This window comes from Triticum dicoccoides, chromosome 6A (genome assembly GCF_002162155.2).
Source record: "Triticum dicoccoides isolate Atlit2015 ecotype Zavitan chromosome 6A, WEW_v2.0, whole genome shotgun sequence".
Taxonomy (NCBI): Eukaryota; Viridiplantae; Streptophyta; class Magnoliopsida; order Poales; family Poaceae; genus Triticum; species Triticum dicoccoides.
In genome coordinates, this window is record NC_041390.1 from 530,670,016 (window position 1) to 530,689,711 (window position 19,696).

The 19,696-nt window shown below is 42.0% G+C and overlaps 1 protein-coding gene and 1 long non-coding RNA gene across 3 annotated transcripts; one reads left to right on the plus strand and one right to left on the minus strand.

Annotated features, from left to right (window-relative positions):
• The first annotated feature begins 1,359 nt into the window (after positions 1-1,359).
• On the plus strand, positions 1,360-7,967 carry LOC119317701. The gene is made up of 3 exons (XR_005153712.1): positions 1,360-1,545; positions 7,728-7,800; positions 7,889-7,967. It is a non-coding gene; the product is annotated as an uncharacterized LOC119317701 (long non-coding RNA).
• LOC119317700 (stomatal closure-related actin-binding protein 1-like) lies at positions 2,060-5,551 on the minus strand. Of its 2 annotated transcripts, none has more exons than XM_037592189.1 (7): positions 5,182-5,551; positions 4,877-4,996; positions 4,543-4,605; positions 3,661-3,967; positions 3,443-3,571; positions 3,148-3,240; positions 2,060-2,599 (listed from the first exon to the last, which is right to left on the minus strand). In XM_037592189.1, exons 4-7 carry the CDS (start codon positions 3,706-3,708, stop codon positions 2,444-2,446), a joined length of 426 nt encoding a protein of 141 aa, XP_037448086.1. In that variant the 5' UTR covers positions 3,709-3,967; positions 4,543-4,605; positions 4,877-4,996; positions 5,182-5,551; the 3' UTR covers positions 2,060-2,443. The 2 variants fall into 2 exon arrangements, with proteins under 2 accessions (XP_037448086.1, XP_037448085.1); XM_037592188.1 differs by having other exon boundaries at positions 4,810-4,996.
• Positions 7,968-19,696: the final 11,729 nt, after the last annotated feature.

Sequence of the window (19,696 nt, forward strand, 5' to 3'; positions counted from 1 at the left end):
ATGCAGTCTACCATGTTTTTGTTTAGTTGCGAGACCTGAATATCTGACAGTGACAGACTGTATGCGTAATGTCTTCCAGGTCTTACAAGCGGGAGAAGTGATGCAGAACACAATGCGAGCATCATACCCGTAGCTGAAATTGTTGATAACGTTTACACGACGGAATCAGGTATAATACTGTGCGAAGATTGGTTATAAATGTTGCCTCACGTGCATTTATGAAAGTGGCAGAATGCATTTTATGTGTTGTAGTCCTTACGAGCGGGATAAATGTTGGAGACTACAATGCAAACTTCATACCCGTACATGCAAATATTCACGATATTTACACGACGGGAGCAGGTATAAGACTGTGTCAAGATTGCTGCTAATGTTTCGTGCATACCGTATATTTTGTTGATTGCTAAGATGTAGGGCGGGAACCTTCAAACGACGGGATTCCGTCGTATTCTGAGAATAATAAGGATGGTATGACTAAGCTACGAGGTGATACTCAAGGTATTCACAGGCATGCTTATACAGCTTCCAAATCGACATCTCCGGTAGCGGATCGGAGAGGTTTAGTCCATTTTCCCAGATGAGCTTAATGGGCTTTGTGGTTTTTACGCTTAACGTAATGCAGATGACAAACTTCCGAGCAGCATGCAACAGTAGCTGTATGTAATGAAGAAAAAAACGTTGGCGAAACAAGGGAGCAGTTCAACGCATAGAGCGTGAATCTTATCGGAAGAAAAAAGAGGAGGATATGGTCAGGTTACAAGAGGATAATCAGCCATCCCTTTCAAAGACTGGTAAGTATTTAAGCGTGATTTTGCTGACTACTCTTGGGTTTTTTCTGAATACCTATAGTATGCAAATTAATCGTTATAGTAACCTGACTTCATAGATGTTCCCCGTGTTGGTTTCATAGATGTTGTATCAACATCTATCTAAGTGATTTGTACATACTTTTTTTGTTCTCTAACTCTCATACCTGTTGTAAAAATGGTAGACCATAGGGATCTTATCAACGCGTGGAGGCGGGCATCTTATCGCACTAAGAAGTCAGATGGTTTTATAAACCATCTAGACGATGGGCCGATTGTTCACCGCCGTACTCTATGTGATATCACAAATGTTCAACAATCTTCATATGTGATCCCTGGTACATATTTGGTGGATTTACAATGTCGTTAGTTATATGTGCGTATTTGACAATCATACTATTTGTGATTATGTTTAACTTCTCTTTGCTTTCTGAACGCCCATGCTGGATTACAATAGGAACTAATGTTGGGGCAGATCATATGTTGGGGCAGCTAATCAAACCCACGTGAGATGATAAGCACAGGAAAGTTGATCTTCGTCCCCTTTGTAATTCAAGTAAGATTATTTTATGTTACATCCTAGCATTCATGGTTCAGCCATTTTAATAAATACTAACCAAGCATGTTATATTAGATGACCCAGCTAGCTCGGTTGATACATCAATCTCGCATAATGAATCAACATATCCTCCTAAAGCTACGGGCACGTCTGATGTAATTGCAGATAAAAATATAGAAGGTAAAATGATTGTGCTTTTTCCATACTCGTTTGCTATCATGTTGTTTTTACCTTTCGCTTTTGAGAGAAACCCAAGGAAGACATCAGTAGATGACTTGAATGATACCACAGAAAATATGCAAGTAACAGAAGAAGAACGCAAAAGAGACCGTAAAATACCTTTCGCTTTTTCCATACTCGACGGAATCAAGCAGTCCTATTAGGTGGGCTGCAGCTGAATACAAACAGTTCTTTCAGATATTATAGGCTAACAGTCTATTCTGGACATCGCATGTGTGTCATACACCTAACTTTTTAAGTCATGACCATAGTTGACTGCCTAACTTTTTAATGAAATCTCATATATATATTTGAGCCAGAAAAACAAACAAATAACTTATTAAGTGTTTCAACATGCCAGAAAACAAACAAATATAATAGGACTGCTTGAAGATATATATCATCAGAGTCATAATATTAAGTCATTACATGTAATAGAAATTGCATGAGGACAAAATGCTTCGATGAAATAGTCTAAAATTATTCACAATGGATATGTAATACTCTAATACCAACTATATCCCAACCGAATGAATCTACATTCTCAAGATAGAGCAAGTAATACAATGAGTATAACAAATTGAGGACAGTGTCAAAGCACAGCATCTGGACAAGCAAGCAATAAAAGCAAAGTTGGGCAGGAAGATCTGTTGCTGTATGATGCAGTACGTAGAAGGTTGCATAGTCAAATTAAAATAAACTACCACTGGTTTTGAATAGAAAAACTGTACAGAAGTCAAGGGGAGTAATTGTATATGACATAAATAAAAGAATATATAAGGAATACAGATTCAGGCATAAGTTCCAGGTAAGCTTGGTACTAAAGTACAGAAAACAAGATAATATGCTGCTCATAAAATTATATACAATTTACCTGCTTTCTAATTCTTTGTGAACTGTTCTCTTTCTCTTTAAGTACTTTTTGAACTCTTTGTACAGCAGCTCTAGCATTTTCAATCTCCATGCATGCATTAGTTCGTTCTTCGTCAACAATTCTCCTAGCATCTTCAGAAGCCTGTGAACGATATAGAAAGAGTGATTTGTCAAAATGAAAAAATGGGAATATACCAAGATTAAGCATACTTGATATGGATAAATGATGTTTATAAAAAATACTAAAACGACGCGCCAATCCAAGAGGAATTGGAACATGCTTTACGCACAAATCATTGCCAGCATGTTATTTTCTTAACCATGGTAAGAAAATCAGGAAGAACTCCTAAAAATTTGCTGTTCAACAAACCATCGGCAGGCCCCTGAAAATTTGTTGTGCATTTGCAAGAAAAGAACACCATTTCAAATTTGTAGTATTGTTTGATATTCTGTTTCAGAAGTCCCAACAAAGGCAAAACTTCAGCTTGGCTTGCTTAATCATGGCAGATAATTTACATTTAAAAACGACGGAACTAAGTTTTCCTCCAAAGCTAGTAGCAAGCAGGGAAAATACACATGACATTTGATAGTACATTGTAAACAGAGAACACAGAATGGATCATGGTACTAAAATGTGCTTACAAAGGTCCATAGAATAAAGATACTTCCAAAGTACAAGGATCAACTCACCAGTTTTAGTGAAGTCGCTATTCTCGTGACCTCGGTTTTCTGCTGAAGCAACTCATTTTCTGTTTTGGACAGCTGAACTGCTAAAATATCCACCTATAGAAAGTGTCAAACTATTAAAGTGCTCGCAAACAAAGGGATGATTTAGGCATATATATTTAGCTGGAGACTTCTTTTAAGAAACCATATTGGTTAGTTTAGAACACTTGCAGCGTCATTAAAGATACTCTAAAAACACACTGAGGAACAATAATCCTTCACGTGGCTGTAAATATGGTTCAAAAGAAGAAAAACCAACCATAGATACCGATTCCTCAATTTCATCCTTATATTTGCCAGCTACTTGACCTCTCAGTGACTCCAATACACTCTTTAGATTCTTCAGAAGGATGTCTCGCTCCAATAAAGCCACTTGTTTACATTTAACCTGAGAGTTAAAGCCAATGCAATAACTTAAGGTATGTAATAACTGAACCAATTGCTAAATGAGTGTTCAGGAATCAGGAAGACCCATACCTCATTAGATAATAATGTGGCAGTACTGAGGCCCTTCTCAAATTTCATTGCGAGCTCGCGGACTGAAAGACGCTGACGCCGATCAAGCAGATCTGTTGTCTCTTTGGCAACAGACTCCTTAAGTCATGGTGTTTCTGGCTCATCAGCAAATTTGATGACTATCCCATTCGTACCATTCTTGTAGGTAGGGAATTTATTTTTGATGGCATTTACTGGGCGCAACGGCCCAGACCAGTTGTTCTGACCCTGCGTCTTCCGCCGAAAATCAAGAGTTGATGCCCGAGTCATTGATAAGTAATTCTCACCCCTAATTCCAAAAAAAACAAGCGTCAGTATCTCAAAAGATCACTGGTGGACACAATGAATAAATCATTGGTCAAAATGGTTCATACATCACCGTTTTCTGTTTTAATGACCCATCGACAAACATAAAAGATGGGAAAAGGGAACCCAAAAAATAACACTGAAATAAAAATTGTCAAACTGCAGCATGGAAGCTGATGAAAAGGCAGAAGCAAGTGGAAGAGTTCTCCCCTCCAAAAGAAAGAGAACAAAAGCCATACGAGTTCATCAAGCCTTGGGCATGTGCTACTACCAACCCTCAAGTGTTGCAGTTATAATCATCGCAAGATCGTACAGAATCACCCACTAAACTCAGGACTACAGACCTGCATTAGAAGCAACCGGGATCGGGAGAACCAACTAACTTCAACTAACAATCACGATTTGCAAAAGTGGGAACTGAGAGAATTATGTCTCAATTAAGCTTTGCAAATCATCAACAAAATCCCAATTTGATGCTACTTTCATAGAGGAACTAAAGAGAAAGCATGCTTGGTTACTAGCAACAACATTCCATAGAAGATCCACAACAAAACATACTCTTTGATTCAGATTTGTTGCTCCCATCCTCTTTCCGCACCTCCTTCTTCTCCTTCGGGAAGTCTGAACCATTAAGGGCCGAATCATCAATACAACCACCAACTAAGCAGATGATTTCTCATATTACATTCTTGAAAGGAACCATTCTAATAGAAAACACACTCTCTAAAGAATAAACGCGACACCCATTTTTGTTCCACAATTGCCAGTTTTTATATTCAAATGTCATATCTGGATGTAGTATGGTTAAAAATTTGCATATGCTACCTGATTAGTTAGTGTAGGCATGAGTCATGCACTTCTTGTTCCAGTTTAGCTCTTGAGAAGCACATACCACTGAATTCCTCTTCAGTAATAACTTCTCCAACTTCCTTTCTTTTATGAAGATAATGTATCATCTTTCAAAAGATACTGCATCATGTGAACTCTTGGATCCACTCACAACCAGAAGGGGCTGCAATTTAGAGCAGAATAATACTCAGTTAAATCAGATTTTTTAACAAAGCCCTTTAATAGAACAAAATATGGACAGTCTTGAAAAGGAATATTCATTGTGATATCTCAGTGAGGCGATGCACCTGGCGACTAACCGAATTGACGGGGAGGAGCATACGGCAGGGTCAGGGAGAGAGAGATTACCTAGACCTGGACGATCGCGCGGGAGAGGGTGGAGAGGCTCATGTTGGCGACGGTGAGGGAACCAGGAGAATGGAGGGACCCAGCGTCGCCGGTGAGCATGCCGACCTCGAGCGCCTCCTCGAGCACTTCGGGGCCGGATTGGAAGGAACAGGGTAGAGTAGGGCGTGCAAGTCCCGAGCCTCCGCGTCCGCATCCAACGGCGCCTACCACTGGCGCGAGCATGCCGAGCTCGAGGATCTCCCCGGCCACTTTTGCGGTCTGATTCGAAGGGGAGGGGCGGCCTGCTAGGGAGCGGCGACGCTGGTGATGAAAGGGAGGGCAGCCTGACCAGGGAGCGCCGGCGGTGGTGACGAAGGGGAGGGGGCGGCCTAACCAGGGAGCGCTGGTTGTGGTGGAGAGAATGGGGAACCGAGGAGATTGTGAGGCAGTGGTGGGGAACTATTCAGAGAAGAATGTGAGACGGCAGTGGAGAGGATGACTGACGGTTTTTTTTTTAGAAATCTAACGTTTTTTCTTAATACTACTACGTAGACTACTGTACTAGGCAGTGATGGGGGAGAGATTGTCTTCTTTTTATCGGCCGTGTCTGATTTACCTCACATTGTTCTAATAAAATCCATTATTTTTATAGTCATAATCATTTGATGCTTTAAAAGGTTTCCTGTATAAATAATATCTATAAAAGTTGAAAAAAAAATACTGGTAAAAAACACATTTGATATATCTGAATTTTAGTTGAGGAAATGAGTATGAGTAAATAAATTCAAACACAAGGCAAAAGCTTTGATGTTTTCTTGATTATTAAGAAGATTGTTAGGGCCCCGCGCTACTACTAACTAATTGGGAATTAAAATAAATAAATTTCATCCATGGTTGCTGCTGCTGGGCGTCATCGTCCTCTCCAACCATGGTTGTTGCTGGTCCTGGAGGGGATGAAGTTGTCCATGGTGATGGTGGCTCCCCACCCAACTCGTTCCCGCACCTCTCATCTGCTACAAAAGAAGAGAAAATTATTTGAATGAGGAAGAGACAGAGATAGAGAGGAGTAGGAGGAGGAACTCACTGGTGGCCGCCGAAGTTGGAGCCGACGCTCGAAACCTAGATGAAGCCCGGTGACCTGCTACTGCTTGTCGTAGGACCCTTGACCATGGTGCTCGCATGTCCTCAGGAGGCCTTGTCCCAGTGAGGAGGTGCAAGTGGTTGCATCCATGGTGGATCTGGTCGCCGCCATGGACGATGTTCTGCTGGTTTCCCTCTCCTTCCAGCAACGGAGGAGGAAGGAGGGGCCGGGGAGGGGGCTGCGATAGGAGAGGTCACCGAATTTGGGGAAGGCGCCGAGGTGTGAGATCGGCGGCGGCGGTGGGCGAGGATGGGAATCACGGGTGAGAGGAGAAGGGGAATGGGAGAGTGTGGGAGAGAGGAGGGATTCAACCGAGGATATGGGGACTTCACCTACCTTTTACTTAATAGTAGCGAGGGGTATAAACCCGCTCTACCACTATCAACTTAGTAGTAGCGCGGGTTCATACCCCTCACTACTACTATGGCATGTCCTAGGGGGGGCACGATAGAGACTGCTTAGTAGTAGCGCGGGTTACTATTAACTTAGTAGTAGCGAGGGGTAAAAACACGCGCTCCAATATCTGCTGCGACATGGGATGGATCCGGCGGGTGGAGTCGCGCGGGCACCGGCTCATCGAGGCGCGTGGCCATGCGGCGGGGGGAGGGGAGAGGGCCGAGCTACTGGTGGGGGTGGAGAGGGCCGGTGAGGCCACCCCAAGATTTGCCGCGGCATGGGATCTGGCGGTCGGCAGGCGGAGTCGCGCGGGCGCCGGGTCGTCGAGGCACGCGGCGGGGAAGGGGAGAGGGCGAGAGGAAATGAGTGAGTGGAGGGGAGTGTGGTGAGTGAATGGTGTTAGGGTTTGGGCCCAGACGCCAGTGTGCCAGGTGGGCCGTCGAGCCGGCCCGTTAGGCAACTTTATAGTGCATGGGCCGTGGAGGCCACCACGCGTTCTTGGCCGGTAAGTGCCGGCCCATTTGTCCAGTTATAATGTAATCCCTCAGAAAAAATATAATGTGGATAAGGTAATTTATATTTATTTATTAAACAGAAACAATAAAACTATATGTATTCATTAAATATTGTTCATAAAAATAAATATTTTTTATATTTATCTTTCATATACTAAGGGTACCACAACAAAACTTGGTTGATGTATAAATAAATCTACTTGGTTGAAGAAGGTTTGTTTGCATGTTTTTTTTCTTTTGTTTGACAAATTTCCATGGCCTATATAAATAATTTAAATAATTTTCATATGACTACTCATTATATATGAACATTACAGTTTGTTGTTTTCCCCTAATTTTGTGTTAGTACAATTATTTAAATTATTTAATCAACATTTTTTCCTAATAATGTCAAATATGTTTTTTATAGAGAAAATAGTGTGTTATTATCACTACTATTTTTTCATATATTATATCTGATTATATTATGCAGTAGAAAGCATCATTTATATTTCATCATATATATTTCATCGTAGATACAAAGTGATGGGTTCCGACATATGCACTGATGTAACGATGACAGACCGCACTGAAACACCACGAGAAGAGGTGCATATAGCTAACTTTCCTTTGTATGTATATTATACATGAAAACACGAAAGGTCTATTTTTATATTTTTGTTTTTTTAGAATATAGGAGACATGGATATGGACTTTGGAGATGCACGGAAAGAATCCATTGAGGGTTCATATGCGATGTTGCTGCAAGGGGACAAAAATTCACAACATAAAAATGTCGAAGAGGTTATATCTCATAACAAACCAAAAAAGGATGCTAATTTACATGTTACCTCACAAGGTATTTTTTAATATTACTATCAATCTTATTTTTGTGATATTGCCTCTTGTATTCAACTATTTTTGCGCAGTTTGATTGCTAAATTGGCTCATTTATTTATGAATTCGGCAGACTATGTTTGTACCCCTAGGGATATTACAGTCATCGAATCAATCAAGTCTGCCCCCAAGAATACCCAGTTCGTGGACATTGGAGATGCCTTGTTATCAACCGATGATTTGGAATACCTTATGAAAGATGATATGTTCTTACATGACGGTGTAAGACCAATTGCACAAACTTTGTAATTAATAATATGAACAATATTTAATATCATAAAATGTACACATAATCTAAATGTTGATTACATGTGATAAATGCTTACATATATTGCATGCTTGCTCACGACCATCTACAAGACAGAGCGGGTGAAAAGGTACACATTGTTAGCACATTTGTATCTGGCCAGATCAAAGAAGACGGGAAAAGAGACATAGACCCATCAAAATATTACCACATCGTGCATCATGTTAATACTTATCTACAGCAAGACATGGTTAGTTTTTTGTCTCGTTATCCATGCATATAATTATATATTGTTTTTATTAATTCATATGTATAATGATTTATTAATATTTATATCTAATTGCGACCGTGACTTGTATGATATTTACACCAGTTATTCATTCCGATTAACATATCGGGCTACCATTGGTATCTAACAGTCTTCAATGCCAAAAAACGTGAGATTCAAGTATTTTGGACTCACTTGGTTCTCGGGTCAAACGCAATGACCTTGCTACTACGGTAACTATCTATTATTTTTATTCATCTTAACATATGTTTTTGTTTGCCTTGATCCCTATCATTTCTTATATATAAAATAGTTACTAGGACTCGAGAAGTGTCTGAAACTTGTAGAGCATAAACCGGATTTTATCAGAGGTCATAAGTGGCCCGATCTGAATGTTACAAAATGGACAGTTGTAGAGCAGTTTCATGAGGCAATACAAACCGATGGGTAAGCACTTGTTACAATTGTTTGTTTATTTGATTCATCTGTGTGGTATTCTGAAGCATTATTTTACAATACTATAGCGTATCATGTGGACTGTTTATGCTAAATTATATGGAATACTGGACATCACATGCACTGTGAGACCAATTCACCCAGGTATTTCGTTTTTATACATTATCTCGTTATTTTATCTCAAAATAATATATAAATTGTTTTTATATATATCTTGTAGGAGGATATGAAACATTTTCGATAAAAATTAATTGTCATTTTGCTCGATTCAGAGCTGAATAAGCTAAAAGGAGGTCCCATATACCATCAACCTGACGATCAAGAAACTTTAGCTAATTCTGATCTCAATATATTGGACAATCCATCTGATGTAGTCAAAGACAAACGTCCTGCACTAATCACTATCATACCCACGGACCAACGTGAATTACTTGCCGGCCTCTGCAACTACATCATGTCGATCGATGATGCCAGTTGTTTGGAGTAAGTATCAGGTATCAATATTTAATGTGAGGTTGTATATTATTGTTCTTCTTACCATCCAATTTATAGGAAGGTATGGGTCCGGAGCTCGACACCCGATCCAATGGGCTTAAGTCTTAAGAAACTTCAGTGCATACTTAACATAGAGCAGCCCATGGACAATGATTTCTTCAACACAGCCGTGCGTATGCTGGCATGTGACGAGAGAGTATTGTTCACATACCGTCCTGTGCACTACATGGATCTACGATTTTGTGCAAGTTATCGTAACTCTTCATTCTATGTGTCATTATCATCAACATGTTGAAGAAATATTTCTTTTTTTACTTAGTCCATGATGCTAGAGTCAACACGAGGTCAGAAGTTTTGTGAGAAAGAAACTATCCAGACGTTGGCAACATTATTTGATAGCTGGCCTGGGATGGACAACGACATCTCATCGTGCAACAAGGTAAGTAAAGTATTTTGTCCATTGTTATCATGGTTTATTGTTGTTCCTAATAGCTCCACTTGTAGATTTATCTTCCCTATGCATCCATCAGCCGATACATCTTGTACGTCATCGAGAAAGAGGCACGTCGTCTATATATTCTGGATCCTATTCAAACATCATAATCGTTAGAGGAAAAAGAATTGAGGCATGCGCTGAAATTAAAAAGTTTTGCAAGGGATTTCAAAGAAGCACTCGAAATAAAGCTGCCTGGTTGGAATTATGATATATCTAAATGGCAACGTTTATTTCCGTTCGGTGTTCCAACGAGTATAGACGGATAATGAATTCATAACAAAAATATTTACTTTTGTTATTACTATATTCTATATATTATTAATCTAAAGTTTTGCAGGAATGTGTCTGGCTATTTTGTTTTTCATTTTATGCTCTGGTGGAACGGTAAAGAATTGGTCAAGCCGATTTGCACGGTGAGTATTGTCAGTTACATGTTTTAAGACCTTCGGCGTGAAATTTTCATACTAACTAAATGTATTGTTTGTGCAGGATGGGTATGAATTGAGGAAGCAGTTTTTATTACACTTGCTAAAACATTGTGGGAATGAAGCTAAAGGAAACTTTTCTGATATTGTGAAAGAATTACTTAAGCGCATCATCTAGATATTAATAGTTTTGTAATAGATGTTTAGTTGGAACATCGCTTGGTTTGTTACATGGACATGTCGTTAATTTTTCTTCATGTTATCAATTTACATTGCAAAAATGAACTTTAGTTATTAAATAATTGTATTTGTGTTTTATTGTTTGTACGTGTGAAATTTAACATGTAACTCTTGTAAACTATTTCAAAAGCCCGTGGCAACGCACGGGCACTCTACTAGTAAGATCGAGGGAAGGAGTTTTCTTTTTATTTTTGATTGAGGGAAGGTCGAGAGAGGAGTCCAGAGCCTCTAGCAGATTTTTTTGTTTTTTGCGAGAGAAAAAAGGTTTTATTCCAGGGTAATAAGGTTGAGGCAAAATATCCTCTATACATGACGGACCACTATGTAGCCATACAGCAGTAGCATTCTCCGTGCGACTATAAAAAGTCAACAGATCTGCGCCCCTATTTTGCTCATGCTTAATTTTCATAGGAATAAACTCTCTATTCACCATAAGATGCTTAATTTCAGCTACAAAATGCCCATAAGCTGATCGAGATAGGGCTTCGTCCGTCAAAGCCGACAATGCTTCCGAAGAATCTGATTGAACGACAATAAGCTCATTACTATGTTGTCCCGCCAACGCCATTCCTTGCATCAATGCATGAAGTTCCGCCTCTAAAGCATCATTGCAATTAAATAAACACCGGTATGCAGCAAAGATCATACTCCTATCATGTCTTCTGAGAATCATACCAGCCGCCGCTGAGCCATCAGACATGGAAAACGCCCCATCAACACAGGGCGACCCGGTTCACTAATGGTGGAGACCACAGCATAGCAACTGTAACTTTGTTAACACATATATCAGGACCTTCATACACTACTGGCATCTTCCCCTTAATTATATCCTATGTGATGTACCTCCGTGATAGATCAAGTGATAGCATGTACTCCCTTCGTTCCATATTAGTCGTCGAAGGAATGGATGTATCCAGACATATTTCAGTGCTAGATACATCAAACATATTTCAATGCTAGATACATCCCTTTGGGCGACAACTAATATAAAACGGAGGGAGTAAGGCCCCGTACCGCAATGCGCCGGGTCCTTAAAATCCGCGGATCTGTGGAGCATCGTTTTGCTCGCTCCAAGACTTTTCACTACAGCTCCGTCCGCTCTTGAAGCGGAGCAGCGGAGGAGCGGATGGACACAGAACGGGGCCTAACTCTCTTAGATAATCAGCTGAAACATCCACAGAAGGGGTCTCTTTACCATGCACAAGGTCACACCTCATGGACCAAATTCTCCAAATAAGCACATGTTGGGGATCGTAGCAGAAATTAAAAAAATTCTACGCATCACCAAGATCAATCTATGGAGTATTCTAGCAACAAGGGGAATAGGAGTGCATCTACATACTCTTGTATATCGCGAGCGAAAGCGTTCAAAAGAACGGGGATGATGGAGTCGTACTCGCCGTGATCCAAATCACCGATGACCAAGTGCCGAACGGACAACACCTCCGCGTTCAACACACATACGGTCGGGAAGACGTCTCCTCCTTCTTGATCCAACAAGGGGGAAGGAGAGGTTGATGAATATCCAGCAGCACGACGGCGTGGTGGTGGATGCAACAGGGTCTCGGCAGGGCTTCGCCAAGCACCAACGAGCGGGAGAGGTGTTACAGGAGGGAGAGGGAGGCGCCAGAGGCTAGGGTGTGCAGCCCTCCCTCCCCCCTCTTTATATAGGGGCCTTGGGGGGCGCCGGCCCCTCTAGATCCCATCTAGAAGAGGGGGGGGGGCGCCGGCCAAAGGGGGTGGCTTGCCCCCCAAGGCAAGTGGGGCGCCCCCACCCCTAGGGTTCCCAAACCCTAGGCGCAGGGGAGGCCCAAGGGGGGGCGCACCAGCCCACCAGGGGCTGGTTACCCTCCCACTTCAGCCCATGGGGCCCTCCGGGATAGGTGGCCCCACCCGGTGGACCCCCGGGACCCTTCCGGTGGTCCCGGTACAATACCGGTAACCCCCGAAACCTTCCCGATGGCCGAAACTGGACTTCCTATATATAAATTTTTACCTCCGGACAATTCCGGAACTCCTCGTGACGTCCGGGATCTCATCCGGGACTCCGAACAACTTTTGGGTCACTGCATACTAATATCTCTACAACCCTAGCGTCACTGAACCTTAAGTGTATAGACCCTACGGGTTCGGGAGACATGCAGACATGACCGAGACGCCTCTCCAGTCAATAACCAACAGCGGGATCTGGATACCCATGTTGGCTCCCACATGCTCCTCGATGATCTCATCGGATGAACCACGATGTCGAGCACTTAATCAATCCCGTATTCAATTCCCTTTGTCAATCGGTACGTTACTTGCCCGAGACTCGATCGTCGGTATCCCAATACCTTATTCAATCTCGTTACCGGCAAGTCACTTTACTCGTACCGTAATGCATGATCCTGTGACCAACCCCTTGGTCACATTGAGCTCATTATGATGATGCATTACCGAGTGGGCCCAAGAGATACCTCTCCGTCATACGGAGTGACAAATCCCAGTCTCGATTCGTGCCAACCCAACAGACACTTTCGGAGATACCCGTAATGCACCTTTATAGCCACCCAGTTACGTTGTGACGTTTGATACACCCAAAGCACTCCTACGGTATCCGGGAGTTGCACAATCTCATGGTCTAAGGAAATGATACTTGACATTAGAAAAGCTCTAGCAAACGAACTACACGATCTTTGTGCTATGCTTAGGTTTGGGTCTTGTCCATCACATCATTCTCCTAATGATGTGATCCCGTTATCAATGACATCCCCATGTCCATAGCCAGGAAACTATGACTATCTGTTGATCAACGAGCTAGTTAACTAGAGGCTCACTAGGGACACATTATGGTCTATGTATTCACACATGTATTACGATTTCCGGATAATACAATTATAGCATGAATAATAGACAATTATCATGAACAAGGAAATATAATAATCATTTTATTATTGCCTCTAGGGCATATTTCCAACAGTCTCCCACTTGCACTAGAGTCAATAGTCTAGTTACATTATGATGAATCGAACACCCATGGAATTCTGGTGTTGATCATGTTTTGCTCTAGGGAGAGGTTTAGTCAACGGATCTGCTACATTCAGGTCCGTATGTACTTTAAAAATTTCTATGTCTCCATTTTGAACACTTTCACGAATGGAGTTGAAGCGATGCTTGATATGCCTGGTCTTCTTGTGAAACCTGGGCTCCTTCGCAAGGGCAATAGCTCCAGTGTTGTCATAGAAGAGAGTCATCGGGTCCGACGCATTGGGTATGACTCCTAGGTCGGTAATGAACTCCTTCACCCAGACTGCTTCTTGTGCTGCCTCTGAGGCTGCCATATACTCTGCTTCACATGTAGATCTCGCCACGACGCTTTGCTTGCAACTGCACCAGCTTACTGCCCCACCATTCAAAATATACACGTATCCAGTTTGTGACTTAGAGTCATCTAGATCTGTGTCGAAGCTAGCGTCGACGTAACCCTTTACGACGAGCTCTTCGGCACCTCCATAAACGAGAAACATATCCTTGGTCCTTTTCAGGTACTTTAGGATGTTTTTGACCGATGTCCAGTGTTCCTTGCCAGGATTACTTTGGTACCTACCTACCAAACTTATGGCAAGGTTTACATCGGGTCTGGTACACAGCATGGCATACATAATAGACCCTATGGCTGAGGCATAGGGGATGACACTCATCTCTTCTATATCTTCTGCCGTGGTCGGGCATTGAGCCGTGCTCAATCGCACACCTTGCAATACAGGCAAGAACCCCTTCTTGGACTGTTCCATATTGAACTTCTTCAATATCTTGTCAAGGTACGTACTTTGTGAAAGACCGATGAGGCGTCTCGATCTATCTCTATAGATCTTGATGCCTAATATATAAGCAGCTTCTCCAAGGTCCTTCATTGAAAAACACTTGTTCAAATAGGCCTTTATACTTTCCAAGAATTATATATCATTTCCCATCAACAGTATGTCATCCACATATAATATGAGAAATGCTACAGAGCTCCCACTCACTTTCTTGTAAACGCAGGCTTCTCCATAAGTCTGCATAAACCCAAACGCTTTGATCATCTCATCAAAGCGAATGTTCCAACTCCGAGATGCTTGCACCAGCCCATAGATTGAGCGCTGGAGCTTGCACACCTTGTTAGCATTCTTAGGATCGACAAAACCTTCCGGCTGCATCATATACAATTCTTCCTTAAGAAAGCCGTTAAGGAATACCGTTTTGACGTCCATTTGCCATATCTCATAATCATAGAATGCGGCAATTGCTAACATGATTCAGATGGACTTCAGCTTCGCTACGGGTGAGAAAGTCTCATCGTAGTCAACCCCGTGAACTTGTCGATAACCCTTAGCGACAAGTCAAGCCTTATAGATGGTCACATTACCATCTGCGTCTGTCTTTTTCTTAAAGATCCATTTATTTTCTATGGCTCGCCGATCATCGGGCAAGTCAGTCAAAGTCCATACTTTGTTTTCATACATGGATTCTATCTCGGATTTCATGGCTTCTAGCCATTTGTTGGAATCTGGGCCCGCCATCGCTTCTTCATAATTCGAAGGTTCACCGTTGTCTAACAACATGATTTCCAGGACAGGGTTGCCGTACCACTCTGGTGCGGAACGTGTCCTTGTGGACCTACGAAGTTCAGTAGGAGCTTGATCTGAAGTATCTTGATCATCATCATTAACCTCCTCTCTAATCGGTGCAGGCACCACATGAACATTTTCTTGAGCTGCGCCACTCTCCGTTTCAAGAGGCAGTACTTCATCAAGCTCTACTTTCCTCCCACTTACTTCTTTCGGGAGAAACTCTTTCTCTAGAAAGGATTCATTCCTGGCAGCAAAGATCTTGCCTTCGGATCTGAGGTAGAAGGTATACCCAATGGTTTCCTTAGGGTATCCTATGAAGACGCATTTTTCTGACTTGGGTTTGAGCTTTTCATGTTGAAGTTTCTTGTCATAAGCATCGCATCCCCAAACTTTCAGAAACGACAGCTTAGGTTTCTTCCCAAACCATAATTCATATGATGTCGTCTCAAAGGATTTCGACGGAGCCCTATTTAAAGTGAATGCGGCAGTCTCTAAAGCATAGCCCCAAAATGAGAGCGGTAGATCGGTAAGAGACATCATAGATCGCACCATATCCAATAGAGTGCGATTATGACGTTCGGACACACCGTTACGCTGAGGTGTTCCAGGCGGCGTGAGTTGTGAAATGATTCCACATTTCCTTAAGTGTGTGCCAAATTCATGACTTAAATATTCTCCCCCACGATCTGATTGTAAGAACTTTATTTTTCTGTCACGTTGATTCTCAACCTCACTCTAAAATTCCTTGAACTTTTCAAAGGTCTCAGACTTATGTTTCATTAAGTAGACATACCCATATCTACTCAAGTCATCGGTGAGGGTGAGAACATAACGATAGCCACCACGAGCCTCAACGCTCATTGGACCGCACACATCAGTATGTATAATTGCCAATAAGTTGGTTGCTCACTCCATTGTTTCGGAGAACGGAGTCTTGGTCATTTTACCCATGAGGCATGGTTCGCACGTGTCAAATGATTCGTAATCAAGAGACTCTAAAAGTCCATCTGCATGGAGCTTCTTCATGCGTTTGACACCTATGTGACCAAGGCGGCAGTGCCACAAGTATGTGGGACTATCATTATCAACCTTACATCTTTTGGTATTCACACTATGAACATGTGTAACATTACGCTCGAGATTCATCAAGAATAAACCATTCACAAGCGGGGCATGACCATAAAACATATCTCTCATATAAATAGAACAATCATTATTCTCGGATTTAAATGAGTAACCATCTCGAATTAAACGAGATCCTGATACAATGTTCATGCTCAAAGCTGGAACTAAATAACAATTATTGAGGTTTAAAACTAATCCCGTAGGTAAATGTAGAGGTAGCGTGCCGACGGCGATCACATCGACCTTGGAACCATTCCCGACGTGCATCGTCACCTCGTCCTTCGCCAGTCTCCGTTTATTCCGCAGCTCCTGCTTTGAGTTACAAATATGAGCAACCGCACCGGTATCAAATACCCAGGAGCTACTACGAGTGCTGGTAAGGTACACATCAATAACATGTATATCACATATACCTTTGGTGTTGCCGGCCTTCTTGTCCGCTAAGTATTTGGGGCAGTTCCGCTTCCAGTGACCACTTCCCTTGCAATAAAAGCACCCAGTTGCAGGCTTGGGTCCATTCTTTGACTTCTTCCTGGCAACTGATTTACCGGGTGCGGCAATTTCCTTGCCGTCCTTCTTGAAGTTCTTCTTACCCTTGCCTTTCTTGAACTTAGTGGTTTTATTCACCATCAACACTTGATGTTCCTTTTTGACCTCCACCTCCGCTGATTTCATCATTGAATATACCTCGGGAATGGTCTTTTCCATCCCCTGCATATTGAAGTTCATCACAAAGCTCTTGTAGCTTGGTGGAAGCGACTAAAGGATTCTATCAATGACCGCGTCATCCGGGAGATTAACTCCCAGCTGAGTCAAGCGGTTGTGCAACCCAGACATCTTGAGTATGTGTTCACCGACAGAGCTATTTTCCTCCATCTTACAACTAAAGAACTTGTGGGAGACTTCATATCTCTCGACCCGGGCATGAGCTTGGAAAACCATTTTCAGCTCCTCGAACATCCCATATGCTCTGTGTTGCTCAAAACGCTTTTGGAGCCCCGGTTCTAAGCTGTAAAGCATGCCGCACTGAACGAGGGAGTAATCATCAACAGGTGACTGATAAGCATTCATAACGTCTTGGTTTGCAGGGTATGCCATGTGATGTGATATGGCCAAAGGATGTGATGAATGATATATGTGATGTATGAGATGATCATGTTCTTGTAATAGGAATCACGACTTGCATGTCGATGAGTATGACAACCGGCAGGAGCCATAGGAGTTGTCTTAATTTATTTATGACCTGCGTGTCAACATAAACGTCATGTAATTACTTTACTTTATTGCTAAAGCGTTAGCCATAGTAGTAGAAGTAATAGTTGATGTGACAACTTCATGAAGACACGATGATGGAGATCATGATGATGGAGATCATGGTGTCATGCCGGTGACGATGATGATCATGGCGCCCCGAAGATGAAGATCAAAGGAGCGAGTAAGACAGATTTACACACGCAATACACTTAGGTTGACTTGACGAGCCTAGCATGTAAAGACATGGCCTCGGAACACGGAGGACCGAAAGGTCGAGCATGAGTCGTATGGAAGATACGATCAACATGAAGATGTTCACCAATGATGACTAGTCCGTCTCACGTGATGATCGGACACGGCCTAGTTGACTCGGATCATGTAATCACTTAGATGACTAGAGGGATGTCTATCTGAGTGGGAGTTCATAAGATGAACTTAATTATCCTGAACAATAGTCAAAAGGTCTTCGCAAATTATGTCATAGCTCGCGCTTCAGTTCTACTGTTTAGATATGTTCCTAGAGAAAATTTAGTTGAAAGTTGATAGTAGCAATTATGCGGACTAGGTCCGTAAACTGAGGATTGTCCTCATTGCTTCATAAGAGGCTTATGTCCTTAATGCACCGCTCAGTGTGCTGAACCTCGAACGTCGTCTGTGGATGTTGCAAACATCTGACATACACGTTTTGATAACTACGTGATAGTTCAGTTAAACGGTTTAGAGTTGAGGCACCGAAGATATTTTTGAAACGTCGCGAAACATATGAGATGTTTCGAGGGCTGAAATTGGGATTTCAGGCTCGTGCCCACGTCAAGAGGTATAAGACCTCTGACGATTTTCTTAGCCTGCAAACTAAGGGAGAAAAGCTCAATTGTTGAGCTTGTGCTCAGATTGTCTGAGTACAACAATCATTTGAATCGAGTGGGAGTTGATCTTCCAGATGAGATAGTGATGTTTCTCCGAAGTCATTACCACCAAGCTGCTAGAGCTTCGTGATGAACTATAACATATCAGGGACATATATGATGATCCTTGAGATATTCGCGATGTTTGACACCACGAAAGTAGAAATCAAGAAGGAGCATCAATTGTTGATGGTTGGTGAAACCACTAGTTTCAAGAAGGGCAAGGGCAAGAAGGGATACTTCATGAAACGGCAAATCAGCTGCTGCTCTAGTGAAGAAACCCAAGGTTGAACCGAGACTAAGTGCTTCTGTAATAAGGGGAACAGCCACTGGAGCAGAACCACCCTAGATACTTGGTAGATGAAAAGGCTGGCAAGGTTGAAAGAAGTATGTATTGGACATACATTATATTAAATGTGTACTTTACTAGTACTCCTAGTAGCAGCAGGGTATTAGATACCGGTTCGGTTGCTAAGTGTTGGTAACTCGAAATGAAAGGCTACAGAATAAACGGAGACTAGTCAAAGGTGAGACGATGATATGTGTTGGAAGTGTTTCCAAGGTTGATGTGACGCCCGGGTAATTAAGCTACAGTGATCCTCTGCTAATGGTGCCACGTCACCTCGTTTATAGTTGCTAATCTCGAGTTAGTTCGAAACCAATTCAAATTCAAATTCAAAAATAGGCAAACAATAAAAGTTTTCAAATATTAAAACTAAAATGTTCGGAGTGAACCAAATAATACATAGGTAATTATGGAGGTGAAACCACATTTCTATAAAATGTTTAAAGGCTCTAAACTAATTAAAATAGCAACTATGACAATTAATTAAATGCCTTTTAAAAATAATGATAATGCAAACTGTTTTAATTAGGTGTCAAACTTTGGGGCAGTAGAATAAATTATAACATTAAATTAGGAGTTGTATTTATATTTTATAAAACAGAAATTAAAAGAAAATAGATAAAGAAAAGAAAACAGAAAACAAAACAAAAAAAGGAAAAAGAAAAGGAGAACCCCCCCCCTTGCCCCCTGGGCTTCGGCCCAGCAGGCCACAAGCCACCGCCCCCCCTTTGGGGCCTCGACCCCAGGCCCAGTCGGCCA